The sequence below is a fragment of the Neltuma alba genome, unplaced genomic scaffold (assembly GCF_004799145.2).
Source record: "Neltuma alba isolate B1F8T4 unplaced genomic scaffold, ASM479914v2 tig00005181_pilon, whole genome shotgun sequence".
NCBI classification, from domain to species: domain Eukaryota; kingdom Viridiplantae; phylum Streptophyta; class Magnoliopsida; order Fabales; family Fabaceae; genus Neltuma; species Neltuma alba.
Window position 1 is genome coordinate 5,229 of NW_021634009.1, and position 19,987 is coordinate 25,215.

Sequence of the window (19,987 nt, forward strand, 5' to 3'; positions counted from 1 at the left end):
TTGAAAGTCAAAGGACCATCCAGTCTTTTAGTATGAGGGCATATTCGTCCTCACGATCAAATTTAAATCTGATCATCGCAAACGATCTCCATCTCCACCGTTCGTACGTTCCATCGGACGGTGTCCAATCGCTGGCTTAAAAAGGGTGGCAAACTAAAGCGACAGGGACTGTAGAACCGGTCACGCTGACACGCTCCCTCCGTCCCCCTCACTCTGCAGTATATAAATCTTGCTAGGGTGCTAGCACCGCAAGAGTATCTCTCACTTCCTCCCTTCCTGCCACTCTCCAGTGCTCGCCATTCGATCGATCCGTTCTTCACAATTCCAGGTATTTATATCTCCAGAACTGATCTTTTCCATTGCATTTATCTCATTGTCTTCAAATCTGTGCCGGTTTTATTTCCTAGGAATTCTGCCTTATACGTTGCATTCGTTCTTCCACGCGAGTAATTGCTTCATTTCAGTATTTTTAACTTTTGTAGTGGTGATTCGCTTGGAATCACGTTATTCTCTCCATGGATGCTCTGTTTTTCTGATTCATGCTCTATAATTCCATGTGTGATTCGGATAGAGAATCAGATCTTTTCCCGATTTTCTGTCTCCGTAGAATTTGCTATGTTGCTTGCCTTGTTTATTATGTAAGTTCGTGCAGACTGGGATATCTCCTTCTCTATCCTCATTGTAAATTCCTCGTCGACTATAACGCTGACATCGAAGCTCTGTAGTGACTCCGACTGTTTCAGTGAATTTTGCCTGTTTTACTTTGTGTCGATCTTCTTCTTTTCTGTGCGGACACCCTGTTTAGATCATTTGAGAGCTATCAAATCATTTGTTGATCGGATTTTGCTCTCGTCGAAGTGTGCTGCTGATGGCTGTTGTATATTTTATAATTCTGCCATTGTTGATGACGTTGATTTTTAAGTCTTTCATTTGATTGATTACAGGGAAAATGAGAGAGATCCTTCACGTTCAGGGTGGACAGTGCGGTAACCAGATTGGTTCCAAATTCTGGGAGGTTATTTGTGAGGAGCATGGCATAGATCCAACTGGAAGGTACGTTGGACATTCAGATCTGCAGCTGGAGCGCGTCAATGTCTACTACAACGAAGCTTCTTGTGGAAGGTTTGTTCCGCGTGCAGTGCTCATGGATCTGGAGCCTGGTACTATGGACAGTGTACGCACTGGTCCTTATGGCCAGATCTTTCGCCCTGATAACTTCGTTTTTGGCCAATCTGGTGCTGGAAACAACTGGGCAAAGGGGCATTACACAGAGGGTGCAGAGCTCATAGATGCAGTTCTTGATGTTGTAAGGAAGGAGGCTGAAAACTGTGATTGCCTTCAAGGTATCATATGCATAAAATTTCTTGATGTCCGTGCTGGTTGGTTACTTCAGCTTGGTATAAATGACAATTGCAGCTTCTAGAATAGTGATTTCTAATACTTCGAAATGCTAAATTTCTAGTTAAGTCAATTGAAAATAAAAGTGTGCGTCAAACTAGCTGGAGTCAGTGTCTTACTTTCCTTTTCATTAGTCATCATCATGATTCATAAAGAGCTTTCGGATGTTGCCAATGCACTTTATCAATGAATGGATTGTTCAAGCTTCTTGAGATGGACAAGCCTATGGAGTAATTATTTGTTTTTTTTCCCCATTCACGGATAGTTTCCAAGGGGTGGAATTCTTACTTTAGACAGAAAAATAAGAGTTTTTAAGCAATTATTTTAAATTTAAATTATTTACTGTTTAGAAAGTCCTTGAAGCTTTGTAAATTTTAGAGGATTATTTAACGTGATTTATCCCCTGTTGCAGGATTTCAAGTGTGCCACTCGCTGGGTGGTGGGACTGGCTCTGGGATGGGTACCCTGCTGATTTCTAAGATCCGGGAGGAGTACCCTGATAGAATGATGCTCACCTTCTCCGTGTTTCCTTCACCCAAGGTGTCAGATACAGTTGTTGAGCCTTACAATGCCACTCTTTCAGTTCATCAGCTGGTTGAAAATGCAGATGAGTGCATGGTGCTGGATAATGAAGCTTTATATGATATTTGCTTCAGGACTCTTAAACTGACAACTCCCAGCTGTGAGTATGCCATATCGATGCGGCATTATTTCAATATTTGCAGTCTGTTTTGTGCTTGATTTATTTATCTCCGCAAATTATATTTTGAGGGATCCTTAATTCCTTATATTGATTGGAACGGTAGTAAGCTGCTAATTTGGCAGATTGCGAGTCGCTCTGTGTCAATTAATATTTGCGAACGGTTATATTTGTAATTTTATGTCCAACATGCCTTGTGGTCTTTCTGATTTAGATGCCAGGCAGTCTTGGACATTGTCCAGTGCGATTTCTCTAATTTGTGATGTACTCTGGTCATGAAACAGGATGAATGCATTAGTTCTCTAGGGGGGTCTTATGCAGTTATGGTCATAAATAAATGAAAAATTATGATCCGGATTGTGACCAAATTTAAATTTCTGGATTATAATTCAGAACCAATCAATCTAGCTGTTATGGCTTCAATATTGACTAATTTATGTGCTTTTATGCTTTTTTTTTCCTTCTGATGATTGCGGGGCCTTACTACTTTAGCTCTGAATATCATAGTTCTATAGTTTGGCCATTTGTTTATAGTCCTTTTCTTTTTCGGCCTGTAATGGCTCAAAATGTGTAATGGTTCTTTTGCAGTTGGTGATTTGAACCATCTGATCTCAGCAACCATGAGTGGGGTCACTTGCTGTCTTCGATTCCCTGGTCAACTCAACTCTGACCTCCGGAAACTGGCAGTGAATCTCATCCCCTTCCCTCGTCTTCATTTCTTCATGGTTGGCTTTGCTCCCCTGACCTCCCGTGGGTCCCAGCAGTACCGTGCATTAACAGTGCCAGAGCTGACTCAACAAATGTGGGATGCTAAGAACATGATGTGTGCTGCTGATCCCAGGCACGGACGCTACCTTACAGCATCAGCTATGTTCAGGGGAAAGATGAGCACCAAAGAAGTGGATGAACAAATGATCAATGTTCAAAACAAGAATTCTTCCTACTTTGTCGAGTGGATCCCGAATAATGTGAAGTCAAGTGTCTGTGACATCCCACCTAGGGGGCTATCTATGGCATCCACCTTTATTGGGAACTCAACTTCCATTCAGGAAATGTTCAGGAGGGTGAGTGAACAATTCACCGCCATGTTTAGGAGGAAGGCTTTCTTGCACTGGTACACTGGGGAAGGTATGGACGAAATGGAATTCACAGAAGCGGAGAGCAACATGAATGACCTTGTGTCAGAATATCAGCAGTATCAGGATGCCACTGCAGAGGACGAAGGGGAGTATGAAGATGAGGAGGAGGAAATGGGCGAGCCTATGTGAAGGGGAGCTAAATAAAGTGCCAGGCTGATATCTTCTACTTATTGCACTACGCAATATGATGCCCTTAGTATGTCTATTCTACTTCTACCTGAAGAATGTAATTAGCTTTGGTTTGAGGGAAGCTGGGGAGTGAAACATGATTTGGAGAAATGAAGTGGCCAACTCTTTCTCCGAGTCACAAGATATTCGGGCAATAGAAAGGTTCTAATTTTAGTGCGGGCTTGGGTAGAATGTCTTGAGAGTAGTGATGCATTGCCTATATGTTTGTTCCACATTGGCTTTATTTGTTATTTCTCTGGAACCATGGATCGTGTTTTGCATGATATTTTGCCATTCTTGTGCACGGGCTTTTTAAATTCTGGATATTTCAACATGCCATTGTGGGGTGTCATTTTTATTAATTTGACAGAATCGTTTGATTCCCGCACGAGACTCTTTACCAGGATCTGGCTCATATCCTCTCGGTCCCAACAAAAAAAAGGGAAGAAAGATGTGTTATAACCTCGTTATCAACATCGGTTGAATCAAAGGGCGCGACGGGCCCATGCGCGCGCCCACAACACATCGTAGCAATAGTCGGAAAATTGCCCCTCAAATCATTGGCCCAAACCATGTAGGGCCAACGGCCGATAAAGTTCATGGACCCTGTAAGCAAAATAGAAGGTTCGGGTCCACACAAATAAAAGGAGTTTTAGTTTTTAATTTTAAGCTTCGAGCCATCAATCTCAATATACATAAAATTCATAACAAGTTGCATGGTTCATAGTGTCAGTCATTATTTAGTTCCATGCAATGAATGAAAAATCAAGGAAAAGTTACACGCAGATCTCATAAAAGACAATTAATTCTAAAAAAGTCTAAAAATCTCAAATGCTTCCCAAGTCTCCAGGAACCTTAGAGTAAAATATTAAAATTGTGAAATTATCTACTTGTTCTCACCGAATGACAACATGCACAGAAGTCAATCACAACCTACACTCAACCGAACGACAACATACACAGAATATAGTCACAACTTACACAGCAGTTAATCACGACCTTTTCCAACAATGAGAACAAGTAAGTAATTTCACAATTTTAATTTTTTGCTCTGAAGTCCTTGGGAACTTGGGATTTCGAGGGACTTTTTTAAAATTAATTGTCTTCTGTGAGACCTGTGTGTAATTTTTCTAAAAATTAATTGTTAATTGATAATTATAGGTTCGATATCATTTGCGACAACATAATCCAACAAAAATAGAAGTGAATATAAGAATATATGAGCATTCGTGTAAGAAGGATGAAACAAGGATAACCACCAGGGTTGGTTGGCCTAAGATATGGGATGCGGTGAATTAGAATAAGTGGCCGACACAAACACAGGGCGCATAACGTGCCACAATCTTCACACACAAACCCAAGTGCTTATTCCTTTTTATTTGTGTGATTCTCTAAAATACGGCCTTGTCAGTTTCTGCAGCGCATAAGCATTCAGCAATCAGCGCCAACTGGTGATTCTGTAATTGAAATTAATTAACCAAATCGGGGGATTTGCTTCCCAGCTGCAGGCCATGGCTGTGAAAGTGTCGGCAAACTTCGATTGGGCCACTCAACGCTCCCACTCAAACTTCAGCTCCACTCCTCCTCCTCTTCCACTGTGTTGTTTTGCTAGTTACCTCCCCCCCCCTCCCAAAAAAAAAAACCACCTACCGAACGATCAAAAGATAACTTCCATTATTTATTGTTAATTTATTTGAATTTCTTATTATTGTTAATCAATTTATTACTTTACTCATCAACATGTCATGTTAAAACAATCATGTTTACGATAGAGGCTGATTCGTTATATAACCACTACTCCCAAATCCCAAGTCATATGGAATAATTTATAGGTAGTTTTTTTTAATAATTGCTCATTTTTTAACAAATTCTCTTTCAACACTAAAATTTACACGGATTTTGTGAGTTTTCAACATTCAATTTGCCCGAACTTATCGAAGTAAAACAACATCAGTAAAATAATAAACTAAGGTAACAGATTATTTCAATAAGTTTTGAAAATTTTAAAATTTATTATAAATTCTAGGGGTTAATACAAATTTTGGTCCCTCAAATTTAAGCCCAATTTGGTTTTAGTCCCTGAAATTTAAAACGTGTGGTATTGGTCCCTCAAATTATGTCCGTTTATGTCCGTTGGTCCCTGGCTTCTTGGCACCGTTAAATCCTACTGATATGGAATTAACACCGTTATGTGCTGAGTTGGACCACATGACCTGGTAATGAACCACTGAGCTGGCATCCTGGTGTCATGTTAGCTAGAGATGGACCGAAAAAAGAAAAAAAAAAGGGGGGGAATCAGAGGCAAAACGCAGGGGCCGACAAACATAACGACAAACACGGTTTGTGGAGGGAAAAAAAAAGGGGAAAGTGCTAGGTCAAGAGGACCCACTCGTCGCCGGCGATTACTGACGTGGGCGTCACCGAAAAAGTGCTTTTACCGGCGGCCGTCGTGGTAAGAAGGTTTATAACTGATATTCATTTGCTTTTGTCCGTTGAAAGGCGAGGAAGACATTGTTGATTACCATTGTGTTCGCATCGCTGTTGTCAAAGGGTAAGTGCTACAAATATGAACCTTTAAATATATTGATTGAAAATCCCGTCCTGTTCATCTTGCAATCTGTTCGAAAATAGTGTTGACATTGAAGTTGCATTGTGCATTTGAGTTCAACTAACTCAAAGTCCCATCTTGTTCATCATGCAATCTGTGGTCAGTGTCTATGGGTGCTCTGTTTTGATTTGTGTTAGTTGAACCCATTGGTGCTCTATTTTGATGAGTGTCTGTGGGCAGTGTTAAACAAAACCAGAGCACAATCGTGTATAATTTGTTTATGTTGCTGTTCATTTCGATGATATGGTCTGTGGGTACAATGTTGTTGCCGAACAATGGGTGTGGTTCATGCATTGCTTACATTGTGCTCTGTTTATTGTTAAATTAATTTTGATATCATGTTGACTGATGTTATGTAATGTTTTGTTTCATCTTGTCGTGGTTTAGTTTACTATTTTGCCATGACAGGTTAAATATGGATAGGGAGGAAGGGAAAAGTGATAGATGTGATACTGGTGGGGAGGAATGGAGCGAAACAAACTCAGGGTCTGTGTTCTCAGACTTTGAGAACAGTGAAGAGGAGGAAATTGATGATGATTATTTTTCAGAATATGTAGATGTGGGAGTAAATGATGTGTTAGAAGAAGTTGTAGAGAGTTCAGAATTTTGGAGAGCCGAACCTGATGGTAGAGGACAAAATAATGTTGTTGAGGCAAGGGAGGAAGATATATTGGGCTTGTTATCTGATCATGAGTCAGAGGGAATTGATGAAAGTGCAAGATCAAGTGAAGAAGACGATGAAGGAGAAGGCAACGTTAATAGAGTAAGATATAATCCGGTAGAGATGTGTAAAGAGTTTAAATTTGTGTTAGGTATGGAGTTTACTTCCATTGGTCAGTTTAAAGATGCAATTAGAGAGTATGCCTTACTCCATGGATATGAAATCAAATTTGTGAAGAATGATAAGGTGAGGTGTAGGGTCAAATGTGCACATGTTGAATGCAAGTGGTTAATGTTTGTGAGCCAAATGAGAGGTGAGTTAACATATCGGTTGAAGACATTACACTCAAAGCATACATGTGGGGTATCCTTAAAAGGGAAGAATGCTAGCTACAAGTGGATTGCAGAAAAGATAGTTCACATTATGAAGAGAAACAAAAACATCAAGTTGGCGGATATAATTGCGTCAGTGAGAGAACACTACATGGTTGATGTTTCTGTGTGGAAGGCCTACATGGCTAGAAAAAAGGCTAAGGCTTTGATTGATGGTGACTATAAGGAGCAATATCATAAATTAAGAGATTATTGTAATGAAGTGAGGAAATGTAACTTAGGAACAACATTTGCATTACTTACTGATCAGCCTTGCGTAAATCATCCTCCTGTTTTCAAGAGATTATATGAGTGCATAGGTGCTGTGAAGCGAGGTTTTGTAGCGGGTTGTAGACCGATCATTGGGTTAGATGGGTGTTTCTTAAAGGGTCCATATGGAGGGATATTACTTGTGGCTGTGGGACGTGATGCTAATGACCAGTACTTTCCATTAGCATGGGCCGTGGTTGAGTCACAAAGTAGAGACTCATGGACATGGTTTTTGAAAAATCTGTTCGATGACATTGGGAGTATGCAGGAAAGGAGATGGATATTTATATCAGACCAACAAAAAGTAAGTTTTTTTTTGTATTATTTGTATCTTAAATGTATCAAATATTTCTTTACATGAAACTTCGATTGTGATATTTAAATTTTTTGTATCATACAGTTTCTTTACCTTTTGTTTGTATCATATAGATTCTGGATTATTTGTATTTTAAATTATTGTGATAGTTAAATTAAGGTTTTTTGTTCAGCTTTTGATTTTTATATGGTGAACCGAAAAGTTACAGAATAAACAAAAGCATATTACTTTTTCCACCGAGCATGCTTGGGTCACGGAAGCATAGTATATAAAAAGGGGTTCACATCTAGCTTTTGATATTTTGACCGAGCATGCTTTCAGTCGTTCATCACCCTTTTTTTTATTTTTCTTTCCCAACGCGTGGCAAGAGGGGTTCACATTCAGATTCAAATATATTAGGTCATCAAGGTTAGTATCTAGCTGTCACTCACACGTGGTAAAAAGGGTTCACATTCAGATTCAAATTTTTTTGGATCCGGACTGGTTTAGTATGAAGCTGTCATTTACATAGAAGGTGTGGAATATACTTACGGTTTGTGTTGTGCAGATTCATAGTTGTGGCTTGTGTTGCGCAGGGTCTTGTGCCAACATTTGAAGAATTATTAGAAGGTGCGGAACACAGATTCTGTGTGCGCCATTTGTATTCTAATATCAAGGTCAAATATGGAGGAGGCACTCTTATTCGTGACTTAGTTCTCCGTGCTGCAAAGGCAACCGTGCAATCTGATTGGAGAGACCGTATGAATGAGTTGAAGGCTATTTGTAGTGGAGCTCATGATCATTTGATGGCAATCCCTCCAAGTTGTTGGAGCAGGTCTCATTTTGATGCATACAGTAAATGCGATATGATCACAAACAATATCACGGAGTCTTTCAATAGAAGATTACTGGAGGCACGAGAACTTCCAATTATTAGTTTGCTTGATTGGATCCGGACATATCTCATGACACGGTTCGCAGAAAATCGTGTCAAAGCCGATAAGTACCGTGACAAGGGTATTGTGTGTCCGTGACCTCGCAAGCGATTGGACAAAGAAGTTGCAGAATGTCGAAAATGGGAGGCTAGATATGCGGGAAACAACCGGTATGAAGTGTCATTCAATACTCACAAGTTCAAGGTTGATCTCACCGCCAAAACTTGCAGTTGTTATTGGTGGCAACTAAATGGAAACCCGTGCAGGTAAAATTATATATGCTTGCTATCTATATTTCACAATAAATCTGTTTTTTTCCCTCTATTGCTTGAATTCTAAGCATTAATTATGTTACAGACATGCAGCTGCTTGTATTTATGCCAAGAGGGAGGATCCACATGATTATGTGGACAAGTATTTAACATTGCAATCATTTGTTGCGTGTTACTCACCTGTTATTGAGCCAATCAATGGTGAAGCATTGTGGGAGAAAGCTGATGGTGAGCCCATTGAACCTCCCGTATATCACAAGCGTCCTGGGAGGCCAACAAAAAAACGAAAGAAAGGATTGGACGAACAACAATCAGCTGAGACAGAACATGAGAAGCGACAATATCGCACCTTCTTATGCTCTAATTGTGGAAAACAAGGACACAATCGGCGGACTTGCAAGCAACCCACCAGACCTAACAAGCTTCCAATCAAGAGAAAGCAATCATCTTCTACTCAAGAGTCAATTGTTGCAACTCCTCCGGGTAGCAGTCAACCTTGACATTAAAAATTGCAATGGGAAGCATATACACAGCAACCACCCCCTCCACCTTCACAGCAACCACCCAATTCCACTTTACCCTCCCAACAGTCGACAAATCATTTAAGACTATGTATTTGACTATTTTGTACTATGTATTTCGTTACTTGGATTATGGTTACCTTATTGCCTTTACATGGGATTATCACTTCCTAGGTCTATATTTTGGTGAACCAATGCTTAGTCTTTCATATGGATGCCTTCTTATTTTGCAAGTCCTATGTGATGTAACTCTTTTAGCAACATTAGTGGCATGTACAAATGTCCATTATAATTAATTAAGGTTATTATCTTATGTTACATCTTCAGTTCCTCATTATTAATTAGGTTACCTTTACATCTTATTTAATTCATATGTTCTTCTATTCTATTATTTCAATTAACATTATTGCCATCAAAATTACCACCCTTGTTATATAATTGTTGGATCAGTAATTACTTCACCACGTGAATAATTCTTGAGAGAAGACCAAAGATCAGTTCTCGAATATGTATTGAAGAAGACCAGTTCTCAAATACATATTCGAGAAGACCAAAGATCAGTTCTCGAATATGTATTCAAGAAGACCAGTTCTCAAATACATATTCGAGAAGATCATTTCTCTAATATATATTCAAGAATATATTCGAGTAGCTTATCGATAAGTTCATTTATCAAACAGCTTATCGATAAATATATTCTTATTTATTCTCGAATATATTCTTGAATATATTCTTGAATATATATTAGAGAAATGGTCTTCTTTTTCCCATCCTTCTAGCCACAGTCGACGATGATGAGTTCCTGCTTGACCCCATTCCACCTGACTACAGCCTAAGTTGAATCAGATGTTGAAGACGAGATGGAGAGATATGATATTGCAAAAATTGAAAACCCATATCAACAACCTACCAAACACCAGTCATCCTTACCTGCGTTTGCCAAATGTTCGTCGCCTTCAGCGGATCTAGGTCGCGTTTGCTGACTCTTTGTTGCCTTCACGGATCTTTGTTGCCTTCGCCTTCACTGGATCTTGGTTTCCTTTCTCCACTCGTCCAGATTCTATCTAAACTCTTTCCCCTTTGTTTTTTCTTCCACCGTTGTCCCCTACGTTTTGCCTCTGATTCCCCTTTTTTTTTTTTCTTTTTTCGGTCCATCTCTAGCTAACATGACACCAGGATGCCAGCTCAGCGGTTCATTACCAGGTCATGTGGTCCAACTCAGCACATAACGGTGTTAATTCCATATCAGCAGGATTTAACGGTGCCAAGAAGTCAGGGACCAACGGACATAAACGGATATAATTTGAGGGACCCATACCACACGTTTTAAATTTCAGGGATTAAAACCAAATTGGGCTTAAATTTGAGGGACCAAAATTTGTATTAACCCTAAATTCTAATAACAATAAAATTGTTCAAATAATAAGTGGCCAATGGAATGGGGAGCGGCGCAGTCTCCGATTTTCTCAAACACCCCTCATTCCGGATCACAATTCGTAAAGGCATAGACATCATTTCTGGACTTATATACACACTCACGTCACCCCGACAGAATGCTATTGATATTTTTTTTTAATTAAAGGCAATTTTAATAAAAAGACAAAAAGATCCTAAAAAAAATGTCGGCCATTACAAAAAATATTTGAACGAATCCCAAACAATTAGTACATGCTATTGATATTTAAAATAATGGCAGTAAGACTTTTAATTTTGAAAAAATTACGTAGCCGTATTACGTAATTGCCCCCGCGTGACTCGTGGACGAACACAGGTTTTTTGTTTTGTTGGGCCGATGGACCCATCCCTACCCACGAGGAGAGCCGATATTTTGGTCAGGCATATGTGCAAACCATTATCTCCAGCCCAATGAAACATTAACAAGAAAACGAACCACCATGAAGAATTGATTCAGTTTGTAAGGAATTGACTCATGACATATAAAATAATGAGTTCGAATCCCACTGTTAATATGATGACTTTATTAGTAAGTAATTTATAAGTACTTTTTTAAGTTCCTATAAGCGAGAGAAGTTAGTCATTTATAATGTGGCAAACCAAGATTCAAATCCTACTAGAAGTGATATTTACATTTACTACCTAGAGGATGTTTGGATAGAAAAGTTTTAAAAGTGCTTTTACGATATAAAAAATAAATATGTAGATGTATTTATTTTGCTTTATGAAAAAATAATTTTTAAAAGCATTCCTATAAGCTTCCAAACACCTCCTAATAGTGTATCGAATAAGATCCTCCCAAATGAGAAGATATTGATGAGTAGCAAGATAAAATAAAAATATACATACAACCAATGGAGCTTGTATTTTTTTTTTTTTTAACCAGCAATGGAGCTTGTATTTAGCCCCTTATAGTATTGCGTACCAAGATTCAACTAGCAGCCGGGAAAATTATTTTGCAAATACTTATGATTTCATTCTGTAGTTAATTTGGAATGTATCCCCTTTTTTTAAATAACGAGAACAGTAAAATTAAATGATATAATAGTGAAAAATATATAGGTATTAGAAAAATATGAACACCTGCAAAATAATTTTCCCGAACTGAGCAAACGTCTAACAAAATAGAAGGAAATTGAAAATCATTAAATGTTGACTCTATTGTTGTTTATTTATATGTATAGAAAGCTAAATAATAATCTGAATTAGACATTGATCGCGGCACGAACCCATCATCCATTTTCACTTTTAATTCAAATCTCACCCATACTCCCTCTATTATTACGTTTTTGTCTCTTTTGCGTTTAATGTCAGGACTCAGGACTACCGTCTTATATTGAATCAGTGCATTGAACGTAATTTAGATAAATTTGTTATTAATTCGAGATTATTCTATTTTTTATTGATAATTAACCATCAATAAGTAATAATTGTTATTATAATCTGTTAGGATTATTCGTACGTGCACGCGATCCAGAATTGAGCTGCACTATAATACTTAGAAGTCCAACCAATAATCAAAGTGTAGATGGCAAGCTTAGTAGGTAAAGAACGGGAAAAGATAAGGGAAATTATTTCACCAACTTAAAATGGGACACCAATTATGAAGTGGTTAATAGATAGTGGCAAGTATTGTTAATGAGTAATGAATTAATAAAATAACTAAATGTAGGTGAAGAACATGGAAGCCTAATTAATTAGGTGGGGCTTGATTCTTTGTTCTCATCTTCCCACACTTTGACCAGCAGGTCTCAAACAAACATCCAAAACCAGAAATTAAAAAATCACACTTAAAAGAGAAAGAAAGATGAAAAGCAAAAGGAAACAACTTTCCATGGAAATGTAATTTAACGTCCCTTGCATATTACTCTAAATTTACAGTGCATGGATGCAATTATTCCAGATGCTTTGGTCATTGCTTGCTTGTGCGACCCAAATTTCTCCAAATCTTCACTCGTTAGTTAATACATCTCGAAATATCTGAGTTAATCTTTTATTGGGTTTTGAGTGGGTTTCTTATTCTTCACAAGATAAGATCAATCCCTCTGCCACGTTTCTTATCTTCCACCCTTTTTTTTTTTCATATCGCGTTTCATTACATCTAATTTTTCTGCCCAACAGCTTGCCCTACTAATGGAATCAGAAAGTGACATCCCTTTTCATTTTTTTTCCCTCTCTCTCTCTCTTTCCTTCTCCTTTTTCTTTCCCCACTGGGCGAGAAAATTGAATCTCTATATATTTATGCATTTGAAAATAATATGACAAAAAAAGGGATTGTTTATGAAATTGGTATTTACATTTTTTTTCCCGTTTTTCTTGGTCGGATGTTGTTTTATTTAAGCATATTAGGTCATGCAGATGTATAAATTAAAGATGGAAGACGATGAAAAGAAAGAAAGAAAGAAAGATGTGACTTTCAAATGGGAGAGAGAGACAAGAGACAGCAAATCTGAGAACTCCACAATTCACCATAGTGGTCCATTCACTGATTCTTCCACTTTATCAGAAAAATGCACTCTCTTGGCCTCTTATGTTCGTTGTACGCTCCCTCTTCCTCTCTCTCTCTTTTTCCTATTATTATTCTGTCTGTCACCATATATATATATATATATAATTAAACTGCGTGCTCTGCCTCATTAGTCATTACTTCCTTTCACACGTAGATGGTGAGGAGATTTTCTATTTTTACTCCGTTGAGTTATGGTCCTGATTGGAACCCAGAAACTGTCAGGAAAAGTAGAAATTGTTTGCAACTCCAGCTCTTTTTTGGAGCGTACATGTCAGAATAAAAGAGAAGAGAAGATGAGATAAACGGCAACAATTTGGAGTGAATGAATTACTCTCACGGTTATAAATGGGAAAATATATAGATTAAATTTCTTATAATAATTTTATCAAGTTTTTCAATCACATTTTAACATGTATTTTTTTTCATGTAGGTTTACCATTAAATAATTATAAATGTGATGATTATAAACAAATTTGAGCTTGCCTTTAAAAATATTATTACTGTTAGTGACTACATCATGCTTCATTATTTGACCAGAATAAAACAAGCTTCCAAAAGAGATGATTATCAGTCCATTGACGTTGCAAATTGCAAAGTAAAAGAAAAAGCCAGCCAATAATAACCCCAAAAAAAAAAGTAGCCTTCCAACTCTGGCATGTGCTGCCCTTATTCCTATTATAATATTGTGAGATGTCCAGTCCAATGCTTTGAAGGTCATTAGGCTGCTCATACCTCCTCAAGCTTTTATACTTTTCCCAGACTTTACCAAAAAAATCGGGGAGAGAATGAAAACGAGTCCTAAAAATGCATCGCGGAAAGTTGGAAGGCATCCAAAATTCGAATCTCAGCCTAAGATCATAGATATTCCCATCTTTGATGCCAAGCGACAATATCTTTGAATTCACTCTTGCAACAAATTAAATTCTGCCACAAGTCCCGACTTTCACGTATAAAATACATAATTTGTTTCAGCAACTTGGGACGTATGGGTTCATTTCATTTTATTAACACTAGATTCCCTTCCCTGACTCGTTGTCACCGCCCCATTCATTTCAAAGTTTGCTTTTGCTTTACACTATTAGCTTGCCTTCTCTCCCCTTTATCACTTCATTTCAAACTTCTTTTCTTAGGCCGCAATGTAACAATATCCAAACAAGTGATGTTATAACTTTATGGATTTTGCTTTACACTAAACAGCTTAATTCCTCCAAGCAAAGGCATAAGGGAAACAAAGGTTGAATAATGGGCTCAAAACTATTTATGAGTGGAAGACCACTGAATTTATGACAAAGTTAAAATGATAGAATTGAAGAGTGGATTCACTAAGATTTCTATATAGACAATAATCTTAGAAACAAGTTGACAGTTGAGTGTCGAAGTTAGGACCCTCTGCACCAATCGCGGGTGAACAAAATTTCCATGTACTCAATGTCTTTTGACTCAAGAAAAAGCCACTGAATGGACGTGGTATTTTGTTGATGGTCAAGCAGGCCATGCTTCTGTTTCGGCCACGGCATGGCAAAACGAGTTAGTCGTTGTCTTGAAACTTCCGCAAAACTACCGTAGTTCCTCTTCTTGCATACAGAAATTTCTATCTTCGTCCGTGAGCCCAGTGCTTGTTGAGATTCCCAGGCTTGAAGTGTGGATTTCGGTGGCCATTCCCTTGCTTTGGAAGATCATGCAACTCCATAACCTGTATTGTTCGTTGCTTCTTGGCTGCAAATAAAGCAAACAAGTTTCAACAATTAATATCATAACTGTAAAGCATGCAGCACGACAATCATAATAAGTTAAGATTCAAGCTCGGAATTCTGCAAATTTGTGAGCCAACTCTCTGGATACAGAGAAGCCCCTTCACTGTTTGAACTGTTAATATTTAAAATTAGGCCAAACATAAAAAACAAACGTTGATATCAGAGAAGAAATCGCGCACCATTTTCAGCCTGTTGATAGGACTCCTGAAGTTTCCTCTTAGTGGCTTCTAGTTTCACTTGGACTGAAACATCATCTGAACACTTGAATTTCTGACAACCAGTAAAATAAGGTTAAACAGAACTCAATAGTGACAAAGATTGGAGCATATAGAGGTTCTTTCTTACATCTTGCTGTGCAACAAGAGGCCTTTTTGGGATAGCACTCTTCTCTTGTTTCTGCTGCATCTTTGGTCCTGCGTTGGTTTTTTGCTGCAAGCTGGACCTTGGTGGCCTGCCAGGGCCAGAATCAGTGCAGACCGGTTTACTCTGTCTCATAGCAACCTCATTTTTCTTCATTTGATGACAATTACTCTCCTTGGCCTCACTGGAAGCCTGTGGTTTTCTCTTTGCAACGTTTTGACTGTCCATAGATAGTTTTCTGATGTGTTCTCGAGTCTTGATGAATTCCCCACTTTGTCGAAAATCTGAAACAAAATTCCCCAAACATAAGCATAACCAGAGAAGTAGGAAATTTTAATAAGAACTAAATTAACAAAGCAAGCTAGAATAGCATAAGCTAACGCGAATTTAACTCACTTCCATCATCATCCATGCCATCAAAGAACTTCGCATAATCCAGTTATGTGACATCCACCAAGACAAGAGAGGGATCAGTTTTAAGCTATCAAACCCTGCATTAAAAGGGGGAATGGTATAGTTAACTACCTGTGAGAGTTCCATTGGACCAGTTGGAGCTGCAAGAAAAGCCCCTTCATCCATAGGAGGTGAAGGAAGCCCCTCCTCTTCATCAACGACTGATGGATCAACTGAATCTGGGGTTCCTTCTGCTGACCCTGTGAATCATTAGTAAAAGTCAAATTTAAACATCAATTGATTTTAGAGAGGGCGAAAGTAATCAGAAAATCTTGATGGCTGTGTGAGGAATGCAGATAGAAAGTTTTACCTGCTATAGCAGCTGTGGACTTGACCCATTCATCTACCATTTCTTTCCAGCCACTGCAATTCAAAACTGTGCTTAGAATGTTGTCTACTATGCAGCTAACCAAGTAAAACAGATTCCCCACATGAGTCTATATCAAACTAATGAAACCAATGATGATAAACTATCGAACAGATTTGATGTCCTGGCATGAGTATGCTTTAAATGGAACTGAATTTGGTTATGCATCATATGCAACAGAGCCTCATCAAACTATTCAAGCACTACACTTGAACACAATGGACATAAACAACTGAGAAAGTTGCAAGCTTTTGTAATAAATAAACCAAGTAATCATCGCACTGGTAATGATATCAATATGTTAGGATAATTAGCTGCGGACGATCAGTCTTTAGAAATAAGATGATGGTGGTGGTGGAAAGCAGATACGTAGACACCAAAGTCAAATGCATTGATGGGCTCAGACCTATATTCAAGTTAACAGATAAAATCACACGAGAATACAAAGAAAGATCTCGCACCAACAAATTAAGATGAAATAACATGTATGCAATTTGTTCATACTCGATAAGAGTTCGTGCAAGTTGACGAATCTCCTTTGATCCGTGCTTCCTGAGAGGATTGACAGCCTTTCCAATCTCAGTTCCCTGGAAGAAGTTAAATTTGAGACCATTAAAGGACGTGGTAAAGGACTGGAAGGAAGCGAAAACGCGAAGCCAAAAAGCATGAGACGCATCATTGAAAGACTAATGGAAGTTCCAATACAAACCTTAAGAAGATCCACGGTCAGTGCCAGCAGCTGGAGCCTCCTCAACGACTCGAATAACACTGAGTCAGGCTGTCGCAAAATGAAAGAAAGCACCATGAATAATGGACCGGAGAATTTGAGAACTGTAACATGTCCTGAGGAGCAGTTTTTCTTCGAAACTATCTATCACAACCCACCTTATATGGTCAAATATCATCAAACTTCCAGAATAAATTGTAACACAAAGAAGCAGGAATTGACTGAGGAGATTAACATCAACATACGGACAGATTGTTAATCCGGAAGGGATGAACAGTTGAACACTAACAGAGAAGAGAATTTCAAGAAAAGAGGATATACCTCTTCCTTGCTGTTATGGAGAACCTCTTTGATCCTCAAAACCTCCCCAACCATCTGAGACTCTTCTTCAATCTCATCAGTCAATGCCTCAGCTTCTCCAAAACTAAAATTGCCAACTTGGTTCCTGTTCATCTCTCCATGATCGTCTCTGCTACTATGGACCTTGCTTTCTTTACTAGCTCCTGCTTCCAATTCAGTAGCATCTCGATCAAAACCACTCTTACAACCCCCATCTCCCTCATCATCACCGGAAACCGCCAACTCCAATCGATCACACCCCACACAACGATTCAATCTACAAGAAAACAAACGTTCCGCAATTCCGTCTCTTCGTAATCTAAATTCTTTCGGACAATCGGAAACCGCCACCATGATCGCGTGGTCAATTATATCGAATATATCAGAGTTTGCAGCTCGAAAGTAATTCCTCCAGTATTCTAGTGACCCGGACTTCATGGTCATCCCCCAAAACTCACAAGGTGGATCAATCCCGACGATGCTAGATCCAAAAATGAAAAGCCAGCAATTATCCACAAATCAGATACGAGTTTTCATGTAATTGGGACGAGCATCAGACCCAGAAATTCAATTTTGACGGGCTACAGATAACTCCCAGATGTCAAAGAACCATCTCCAACAGGGTTCTCTACTGTGCAACGATTAGAGAGTATTAGATTATTATCCGATCTTGAAAGAGACTATATATCGTCCAAAGATTACGCAGTAAAAAAATAGAGGCCGATGATCAGCCAGGGAAGGTCCAAGTTCGGAAACTGATGCGCGTTTTGACCTGAAAATGTTGACGAGATTATGGTTAATAAAATAGTGGGGAGGCAGGCGGAGATGGATATGAAGAGTGAGGAAGGTAGGGAGGAGGAAGCGCCCGTGTTGTAATGCGATTAGAGAGTTGGGCTGAAGCAACAGGAGAGACGGGTCTGGTTTTCTGGAGAACAAGGACCAAAGGAAGGAGAAAACCAAAAACCCAACCAAAAAAAAAAAAGTTGAAAGCTGTTAATTGTTACAGGAAATTTTTTAAAAAGAAAAATAGGAAAAATGACGAGATGACAGCAAACAACGAAAATGAAGAAACACACAGCAGGAAGAACACATCTAACTACTCATCTTACTTCTGTGTTGTACAGGGATTGCTGATCCCGCGCGTGCTGCAACCAGGCCGGGAAATTTGCCGCCCTTTCAATCCACCTTTCTGGTTTTATATTTTCTCTTGTTTTGACGCTCTCCGCCACCTTCCGCGTACATTAATTGGTTTTGATTTCCTTTTATCTCTCTCCCCATTTTCCTACAATTATCTTTTCAAGTTAATTAATTTTCTTTAATCCATTTGTCAAATCCTATGCTTTTTGACTTTTGAGGTTGTTGATAAAATTAATGAGCTGTACAAATATTTAAAATGGTATAAAAAATGCGATTATATTTAACAAGCAGGTTATGATTATTGCTGTTGTTGAAAGTTGGGACACTCTAAAATCCTAAAACAGTAAAAATAAAAATGGATGAGATAAATTAATTTTTAATTTTAATAAAGTTCAAAAGCAAACAATTAATTTTTAATGGACGAAGTTGTCAATTTACAAAAAATTAAGAAATTGGATCACTGAAATTAAATTTATGAAGTGATTCATCCAAATTATATTTAAACAACAGCAGTACAATCTTTTTTTTTTATTGCATGATAATAATAAAGATAAATATAGAAAAAAGCATTGGGCACGGGCATGACCATTCAGTGCTTGTGTGTTTTAAGGTGAACATAACAAGGTTTACTCAAGGAAGATAACATAATAGGGATAACTATTTCCTAAATACGTAATTTCATCTTATTTTTCAATAATGACCAGTGGGTGCCGAGATCACATGCACGGAACCACAGAAATGAATCTAGTGTATTTTTATTTTAAACACACAAAAATCACGCATATCGTGTTTTTGGTATATAAGTAATTAAACAGGGATATGATGGTGAGAAATGTTGCGCGGATGCTAGATTAAGCAATAGTAATAAATTAAAAAATCATAAACAAGAAATAATACATTAAGAAATACTATCATGTACTTCGTATTTTTTGACAAAATCCCTTTTTTTAAAAAAATGAGTTTAGTCCGAAAGTCTCATTAAAACAAGAGGTTTATAGAATACTTATACAAGTATTTACAGATTCTATACTAATAAAGTGCTAAACAAATTTACAAAAAATATTTATAAATTATGAGTCCTTAACAATTGCTTTTAACATACTTTCTTCCATCCTTTTTGTTAGACCATTCATCATATCTCTTAACATTAGATTTTCTGTCTGAGGCATTATTTTTTTAAAATATTCTTTGTGCTGGCAAAAAAGAGTTGTTATGCTCCAACAAATTAAAAAATCCCATAACTACCTAAAAAAACTCCCCTAATAAATAAACTTCATTGAAATTCTCAAAAAAGAATCTTAATTTATTTAAAGTTGTTAATACAGTCCTATAATAAGTGCCAAACGGAGTATCAGTTAGAATGTTTACAGGATGGGGTTTAATTAGGCATGCTGATGCAGACCACAGTTAACTTGGTTTCATGTATAAATAAATAAGTAACGCTTGTGTTTTGGCGTTAAGGAAAATGAGGCTCTTGCCACGTTATTGTGAGTCTAATTCCATCGTTTGATTCCAGCATGACTTTTTCAGTGAAGGAGGAATGTTGAA

At 37.9% G+C, this 19,987-nt stretch overlaps 3 protein-coding genes across 3 annotated transcripts; 2 read left to right on the forward strand and 1 right to left on the reverse strand.

Moving 5' to 3' along the window:
• Positions 1-242: 242 nt before the first annotated feature.
• Positions 243-3,789, forward strand: LOC114747017 (tubulin beta-5 chain). Its single transcript, XM_028935302.1, has 4 exons — positions 243-328; positions 945-1,343; positions 1,811-2,080; positions 2,687-3,789. Exons 2-4 carry the CDS (start codon positions 950-952, stop codon positions 3,364-3,366), a joined length of 1,344 nt encoding a protein of 447 aa, XP_028791135.1. The 5' UTR covers positions 243-328; positions 945-949; the 3' UTR covers positions 3,367-3,789.
• Positions 3,790-5,704: 1,915 nt separating this feature from the next.
• Positions 5,705-9,317, forward strand: LOC114747018 (uncharacterized). Its single transcript, XM_028935303.1, has 4 exons — positions 5,705-5,956; positions 6,422-7,619; positions 8,207-8,445; positions 8,903-9,317. Exons 2-4 carry the CDS (start codon positions 6,429-6,431, stop codon positions 9,315-9,317), a joined length of 1,845 nt encoding a protein of 614 aa, XP_028791136.1. The 5' UTR covers positions 5,705-5,956; positions 6,422-6,428.
• Positions 9,318-14,524: 5,207 nt separating this feature from the next.
• LOC114747016 (probable mediator of RNA polymerase II transcription subunit 26b) lies at positions 14,525-18,221 on the reverse strand. Its single transcript, XM_028935301.1, has 9 exons — positions 17,285-18,221; positions 16,946-17,014; positions 16,741-16,823; positions 16,180-16,232; positions 15,942-16,069; positions 15,813-15,840; positions 15,402-15,700; positions 15,236-15,326; positions 14,525-15,018 (listed from the first exon to the last, which is right to left on the reverse strand). Exons 1-9 carry the CDS (start codon positions 17,744-17,746, stop codon positions 14,894-14,896), a joined length of 1,338 nt encoding a protein of 445 aa, XP_028791134.1. The 5' UTR covers positions 17,747-18,221; the 3' UTR covers positions 14,525-14,893.
• Between the last annotated feature and the right edge of the window lie 1,766 nt (positions 18,222-19,987).

Coding starts and splice junctions, on each gene's coding strand:
- LOC114747018 (XM_028935303.1), top strand. CDS start 6,429: ATGGATAGGGAGGAAGGGAAAAGTGATAGATGTGATACTGGTGGGGAG. Junction 7,620..8,206: donor TTATATCAGACCAACAAAAA/GTAAGTTTTTTT, acceptor TGTGTTGCGCAG/GGTCTTGTGCCAACATTTGA. Junction 8,446..8,902: donor CCTCCAAGTTGTTGGAGCAG/GTCTCATTTTGA, acceptor ATTATGTTACAG/ACATGCAGCTGCTTGTATTT.
- LOC114747017 (XM_028935302.1), top strand. CDS start 950: ATGAGAGAGATCCTTCACGTTCAGGGTGGACAGTGCGGTAACCAGATT. Junction 1,344..1,810: donor AAACTGTGATTGCCTTCAAG/GTATCATATGCA, acceptor CCCCTGTTGCAG/GATTTCAAGTGTGCCACTCG. Junction 2,081..2,686: donor TAAACTGACAACTCCCAGCT/GTGAGTATGCCA, acceptor GTTCTTTTGCAG/TTGGTGATTTGAACCATCTG.
- LOC114747016 (XM_028935301.1), bottom strand. CDS start 17,746: ATGACCATGAAGTCCGGGTCACTAGAATACTGGAGGAATTACTTTCGA. Junction 16,233..16,740: donor CTTGCACGAACTCTTATCGA/GTATGAACAAAT, acceptor TTTGAATTGCAG/TGGCTGGAAAGAAATGGTAG. Junction 16,070..16,179: donor GTCCACAGCTGCTATAGCAG/GTAAAACTTTCT, acceptor AATGATTCACAG/GGTCAGCAGAAGGAACCCCA.